This window comes from Musa acuminata, chromosome BXJ1-5 (assembly GCF_036884655.1).
Source record: "Musa acuminata AAA Group cultivar baxijiao chromosome BXJ1-5, Cavendish_Baxijiao_AAA, whole genome shotgun sequence".
NCBI classification, from domain to species: Eukaryota; Viridiplantae; Streptophyta; class Magnoliopsida; order Zingiberales; family Musaceae; genus Musa; species Musa acuminata.
In genome coordinates this window covers 47,668,222-47,674,013 of record NC_088331.1, presented here as the reverse complement: position 1 = coordinate 47,674,013, position 5,792 = coordinate 47,668,222, and the positions used below count along the sequence as shown (strand labels likewise).

Genomic DNA, 5,792 nt, shown 5'->3' with positions numbered 1-5,792 from the left:
AATAATAACAATGCTCCTCTCTCTGCGCCATCTAATGGACATCTTCGGTTGCTGTTCGAGCATCTCCTTCCAAGAAAGTGCAGGTCATTATACGATACTATCAAAACACAGCTTTGCATCAAGACCAGATCGATGGATGAACGCTCACTGGAGATGCATGGTGGCGAGTTCCACTCATCGATTTGCATGTCTTGACTTCTCCCCTCTTCCGGTCAACGAACGGTTCATTATTATATCGAATCGCTTGCGCTTGGCTTCTGCATGGATCTGCAACAACCGCAAGATTAGGACCGGAAGATATGAGGATTGTCCAGCGTTTGATCGCTTGCCGGGACACTGTGAATGATGATCTCAGCCTTATCCTGTGCTGTAGAGCCAGCGGTGATACGTCGAGAGGATAATGCCAAGATAATACACGATCGTAGTGCATTTCCCTTATCACTCTTTCTTTTGTTTAATGGCTTATCAGCACCGCTGTCACATATTCCTTCATTAGAAAATGGTTCGTGGAAGTCCCTCTCGGAGCCTCAGCTTCTTGTCGAAGCTGTTGGTACTTGTCACAGGAGCAAAAAAAGTGGGAGAGACTGAGGTCAAGTGCTGTCTGCAACACAGAGAATAGTGTGGCTTAATGCATCGACCAAGTCTGCTGCTTTCATGCAAGTTATGTCCCGAGGCAATAGAGAAGCAGCAAAACATGTTTTGCTCCTCGTACTTCCTCTAAAAGGTTTACCTTATTTGTAATGTTCTTGTTCCTCAAACCGAGCACCACCATGAATGATCACAAAATAAGTTTTGCTCCATTTAGATTGTGTGGAACATCAAGTACTACTACATGCGTCTGTCAGTACTCATTTTAAAAGGTAATCATGGAATAGCACATTGCACTCTCCTATTAATTAAAGCTTACACTGCAAACCACATCACAAACCGTAGCACTCATCACAAGCTAGAGATTACGAGACCATCCGCGGGCGTAGGCATCTCGAACTCTTCATCGTCAACCTTCCACGGTGATGCAGAGCAGTGTTCCCACAGGGGAGAAGCCACGCTGCGAGCTCCGTGCTTGTGCTCTTCGGTGCTCAACCCACTGACGCGGTCCGTGGCAGCGATCTCATCCCATATCTGATCCATGCTGTACGCCATCACGCCCTCGTTGGTTCCCAATCCTAGGGTCAGAGAGCTGCCTACAGCCACGCTTTCCATCCCATCACGCTTCTTCATCACCAGCTCCGGTGGCGGCTCATTAGCAGAGGAGGAAATATTGCTCGAGGATGACGAAGGCGACGGCGAAGCGGACGTGCTCATCCTCCGTTCTTGCGCCTTCTTTCTCATGCGAGTCCTCCAGTAGTTCTTGATCTCGTTGTCAGTTCGACCTGGAAGGCATTGAGCGATCCGAGACCACCTACGGAGCACACCCAGTCCACCTCTTTAGAGTCGACACAAGAAGCGCATGAATGATGACGGAGGAGTTGGAGGATGAGAGGGAATCTTTGCATTGCCAAACCTGTTGCCCCATTTGGCGTGGAGTTCGAGCACAAGGTGTTCTTCCTCGGGGGTCATGCGGCCGTGCCTGAGACCAGGGTGAAGGTAGTTGACCCAACGCAGCCTGCAACTCTTCCCTGACCTGTTAAGACCTACAACATGGGAGCCATGCAGGTTAAGCACAGTAACTTCCAGGTTTCACCTCTGTTGCCCTGTGTCCCCGCCACCGCTCAAACCTGACACCTTGGCCAAGTAATCCCAACGACGTTCACCGAACAAGCGCACAAACCGTACCAGTTGGAGGTCCTCCTGCTCCATCCATGGGCCCTTTCGCATCTCCTCGTTCTTCGCCGCCATCGCTAACTTCGCCGCCTTGTCGTCTTCGCCCAAGCCTCTCGATCGTCGTCGTCCTCGTCTTCCCTTCTGGTCACTAGCTACTCCCCCCACATTTATAGCCACCAAGAACAGGTCGAGGTGGTTCTTCCTTTAGTGGCCAATGGTGCTAATCCAAAGAAGGGTTTCGGTGATCCCTTTAGTCTGCTGATAAAAGTTATGAGCTATAGATGGCACAAACAACGAGGAACCAGTTGGTGCTCGGGCACACGGCCTTCTTGCACCGCCAAGTGCAGATTAATATGTCCACTTTATCGAGTCATCATAGATGATGCTACACCTTTTGTCACTGGTGGCGTAAAGGCAAGTGGAACAATATACATATCAGGCTTCCAATAAGCAAGATTCTTCTCCTGCCTCATTGGACTCTTCTTCGAGATCGAGTCACATTCAAGTTAGGAAGGGGTAGAAGATGGATGGATGGATGTTTTAGTAGTGAAAATGATGCTCTTTTGGTGCCAACTTAATCGAGGAAATTACAGCTATAGAAATGACGATGCTGTTTGAGCGAGTAGCCAAAACTAACGTTGCTTCCTAAGAAGAATGGAAGAAAGACGGATACAATTGTCGGGGCAAAGGATTGCGAAGGGCAGAAGGGAAGATGATGGTGGAGAGAGGCGGAAGCCTCGACGGTTGACATCACTCGCCCTCCGGGGACCCGAAAGGACATCAAATCCACCGCAATGATGGGAAGATGGAAAGGTGGGTGAAACAGGAACCAGCACTCTCGCCACTACAGTCTACGGTCACAGGCCGTTTGCCCACTCCCTGAGATGTCCAAGGTGCCCAAGTGTTGAATCCTCGTCGACGGTGGCCATGGATTTCCTCCTCCAATCTCCTGCCGCCAACACACGCCACAATTCCAGCCAATAATGGTATCAGTTGAGCTCGGAGTCACCATCCATCGAGCCAGTTTGGGCCCAAACTACTGTTGGCATGAACTGTGGAGGCCAAGCTCGAAAGCAGATCAGCTCAACGATCTGATAGCTGGATCGAATCCGGACTTTTGTCATCACTGGGGCCTTTGCGCAGACGATTCCTGGAAGGGTTTGTCTGTGACGTCCATTTCGTGCCATCTCTGCATGCATGCAGCCAGTCGTGTTAGAGGACCAAACATTCCTGACACATCACTGTCCTGATGAAACTTGTATTTCCAGTTGCGATCTTCTTTTCCAGGGTGATGTGGTCTCTCACAAATCCAATGCACCCAACCTGATGGATGGAGCACAGCGCGATCATGGAGGGATGGAGCGATTTCCTCCCCCGTGCGCGGTGGTTGGGGAGAAGCCATGGGTTCGTGCTGCGTCGGCTTTTGTCTTCATGCCTTCATTTGAGGTCACATCAGTTACTCGATTCACCTTCTCTTTACTCAACATTGTTCCTCCAATCATTGATAGAGTATCCTTACTGTTCCGACGCCATCGTCGGATCCGAATACACTTACGGACGTGATGGAGATAGATTCATCTGTATTATCGTCGATCACTGTTAGCCACCAACGCGAATTATAATTATTGTATCGATGATCGACATTATTTTCCCCGATATAGTAAGTAAGACGGGCGTCCTTTGAGCCCATTCCTCCGTTTGAATCCGCCCGCGTCTCCGCTCCCCGACTCAGCTGCTCTCGTTCCCCGAATCCCTTTGGATCAGCAGGCGGCGACGGCGATGGCTGCCTCGAGAGGGCGGATGGAGCCTCCGCCAGAGACGAGTCCCGAGAGGACCAAGGCGTCGAAGGAGACGCGGCCGAGGAGGGTCCCCGTGGTGTACTACCTCTCCCGGAATGGCCAGTTGGAGCACCCCCACTTCATGGAGGTCACGCTCTCCTCCTGCCGCGGACTCTTCCTTCGAGGTATACCGGAAACAGAACGACCGCGATCCATTGTTCTTTCTCGTTCTCGATTTTGATTGTGTTCATCTACTTCTAGATGTGATCGATCGTCTCAACTTCCTCAGAGGCAAGGGAATGGCCAATCTGTACTCTTGGTCTTCCAAACGGTAGCGCTTCCCCGTCCATTTCCACTGCTGCTTTTGCCTCCCTTCTTCCGTGTTCCCTTTGTTTCTCACCGGGGCGGGTTGGAACGTTTTAGGAGCTACAAGAATGGATTCGTGTGGCAAGATCTCGTCGAAGACGATCTGATCCACCCGGCGCACGGCTATGAGTACGTCCTCAAGGGGTCGGAGCTCCTCCTCATACCCGTCCCTTCTTCGAGCTCCCTCGACGCCAAGGCCGCCTTTTATGCCTCCAACAAACCCCTGCACGTCTCCACATTCGTGCACGACGACCTCGAAACCTTGCAGATCAGAAACAAAAGGGCGACTTGGAGCTCCTTCGACCTCAACGAGTACAAGGTCTACAAGACCGACCCGGTGGCCGAGACCGGAGTCAGGGCGGCGGACGCGTCGACGCAGACGGACGACGGGAGATGCAGGCAGCGAGAAGACGCTGCCGCGGGGAACGACAGGGACCGAGCGGAACCCCCGACAACCGAGCTGGAGCGGGAGGACATCTCGCCGCCGCCGTCGTCTTCCAGTCCGGAGATCCTGGAGATGCTGATCAAGGCGGACGGGCGAGCGGTGGCCGCGGGGCCGGAGGATCAGAATCGGCCGACGGAGAGCTACTCGGGCGGGCGGTTGCGGGCGTCCTCGGTGCTGATGCACCTCCTCTCGTGCGGCTCCATCAACGTGAAGGACCGCCACGGTATCTCGGTGGCGGCGCCGCTGCCACAGTGCACGGACAGGGCGTCGCCACGTGGACGGTCTTCTTTTGGAGGCGCGAAGGAAACCGTCGACTTGATGGCGGGCAATGGCTCGGCCAGGATCGGGCCGGAGGACAAAGACCACACTCGTCGGGAGCTCGATCGAGACGACGAAGAAGGGACCTTGGCTGTTCTGAGTTCCATGCCCTGAACAGGTCCTCCTCCTGCGAGGCGGACAGGTAAAGCTTAAAGCTCGTATGGTAGAAATTTCTACAGCTTACACATGGCTAATGTTTCCTGTCATCGGATATGCGCACGAGCAGACGAAGACCCAACGTAATGGGCGGGTCCAAAGCATCCACAGCAAGCGCAAAGAAGCAAACGCACAGCACCTTCGGAAGAAAACGATGAACAGCAGGAAGAACAGTCGAGGACGTAAACGAAAGAACAGAAGAAACAGAGCTGTTCAGAGACGCGTCATCCCAAAATGATCCAAAGATAAAAATGTAGTAGGAATGTAATATGTGAATGCTAGCTTTTGCCTTTGGTTCGTCGAAACCTGTGTGCGTATGAAGACTGGTGATCAGAGCTCAGCCCACAGGGCAGCCACCAGAAAGTACTCTATTAGAAGTACGGTATGAATCGTCTTTGGCTGTGGTAATGTGAATATTCCTGTGAGCCACCGGTGGATAAATGATTTGTTGTTGTTTTTGCCGTATGATATATTATATCACCTAATATATCACACCGATAAAGTGATTGAATCGGTATCGGACTGATACGAAATATTTATGATCTTAACCTACTGATTGATCCTCAGAGGAATTAGCATGAAAGATACGTTTAAACACCTCCACATGGTCGTGATGCAAAGACAATTACGACCTAGACCCTCGTGGATAACTCTATAATGACTATTCGAGATTGACCTCTCTCTGCATCAGTCTTTGTGGACAATAAATAGTCTATGGGAGTCTGTTCAGCCTGTAGCTCCTATGGACTAAACGCTAAAGAGAGAATATTACGATTAGTGATTCTCTCGATCGGATAAGTATAAAGTCGACCCCTGATGCTAGCATAAGAGTCAAATCTCTCAGCAAATAACCCCTATACACTATATACCACTCTAAAAAGCTGGCTTGAGTGTTAAAGGGGTTAGGTCAAAAACTCTCCCGACATTAATCTTTGTACAAAAACCTATAAAAAAAAAATCAAATT

The 5,792-nt window shown here is 51.0% G+C and overlaps 2 protein-coding genes across 4 annotated transcripts; one reads left to right on the top strand and one right to left on the bottom strand.

Annotated features, from left to right (window-relative positions):
• Window positions 1–823: 823 nt before the first annotated feature.
• On the bottom strand, window positions 824–2,157 carry LOC135674805 (myb-related protein MYBAS1-like). 3 transcript variants are annotated; one of them, XM_065184981.1, is made up of 3 exons: window positions 1,719–2,157; window positions 1,505–1,634; window positions 824–1,402 (listed from the first exon to the last, which is right to left on the bottom strand). In XM_065184981.1, exons 1-3 carry the CDS (start codon window positions 1,837–1,839, stop codon window positions 940–942), a joined length of 714 nt encoding a protein of 237 aa, XP_065041053.1. In that variant the 5' UTR covers window positions 1,840–2,157; the 3' UTR covers window positions 824–939. The 3 variants fall into 3 exon arrangements, with proteins under 3 accessions (XP_065041053.1, XP_065041052.1, XP_065041054.1); XM_065184980.1 differs by having other exon boundaries at window positions 1,505–1,606; window positions 1,685–2,155; XM_065184982.1 differs by having other exon boundaries at window positions 1,777–2,134.
• Window positions 2,158–3,314: 1,157 nt separating this feature from the next.
• LOC135674804 (protein SOSEKI 5-like) lies at window positions 3,315–5,198 on the top strand. The gene is made up of 4 exons (XM_065184979.1): window positions 3,315–3,727; window positions 3,804–3,873; window positions 3,966–4,813; window positions 4,898–5,198. Exons 1-3 carry the CDS (start codon window positions 3,544–3,546, stop codon window positions 4,783–4,785), a joined length of 1,074 nt encoding a protein of 357 aa, XP_065041051.1. The 5' UTR covers window positions 3,315–3,543; the 3' UTR covers window positions 4,786–4,813; window positions 4,898–5,198.
• The last annotated feature ends 594 nt before the right edge of the window (window positions 5,199–5,792 follow it).

Bases quoted from the DNA above. Each gene is read 5' to 3' on its own strand.
- LOC135674805 (XM_065184980.1), bottom strand. From the start codon at position 1,839: ATGGCGGCGAAGAACGAGGAGATGCGAAAGGGCCCATGGATGGAGCAG. The intron at 1,607-1,684 runs GTGAAACCTGGA...GAAGAGTTGCAG, and splicing joins GGGGACACAGGGCAACAGAG to GCTGCGTTGGGTCAACTACC. The intron at 1,403-1,504 runs GTTTGGCAATGC...TGTGCTCCGTAG, and splicing joins CACGCCAAATGGGGCAACAG to GTGGTCTCGGATCGCTCAAT.
- LOC135674804 (XM_065184979.1), top strand. From the start codon at position 3,544: ATGGCTGCCTCGAGAGGGCGGATGGAGCCTCCGCCAGAGACGAGTCCC. The intron at 3,728-3,803 runs GTATACCGGAAA...ATCTACTTCTAG, and splicing joins CCGCGGACTCTTCCTTCGAG to ATGTGATCGATCGTCTCAAC. The intron at 3,874-3,965 runs GTAGCGCTTCCC...GGAACGTTTTAG, and splicing joins TACTCTTGGTCTTCCAAACG to GAGCTACAAGAATGGATTCG.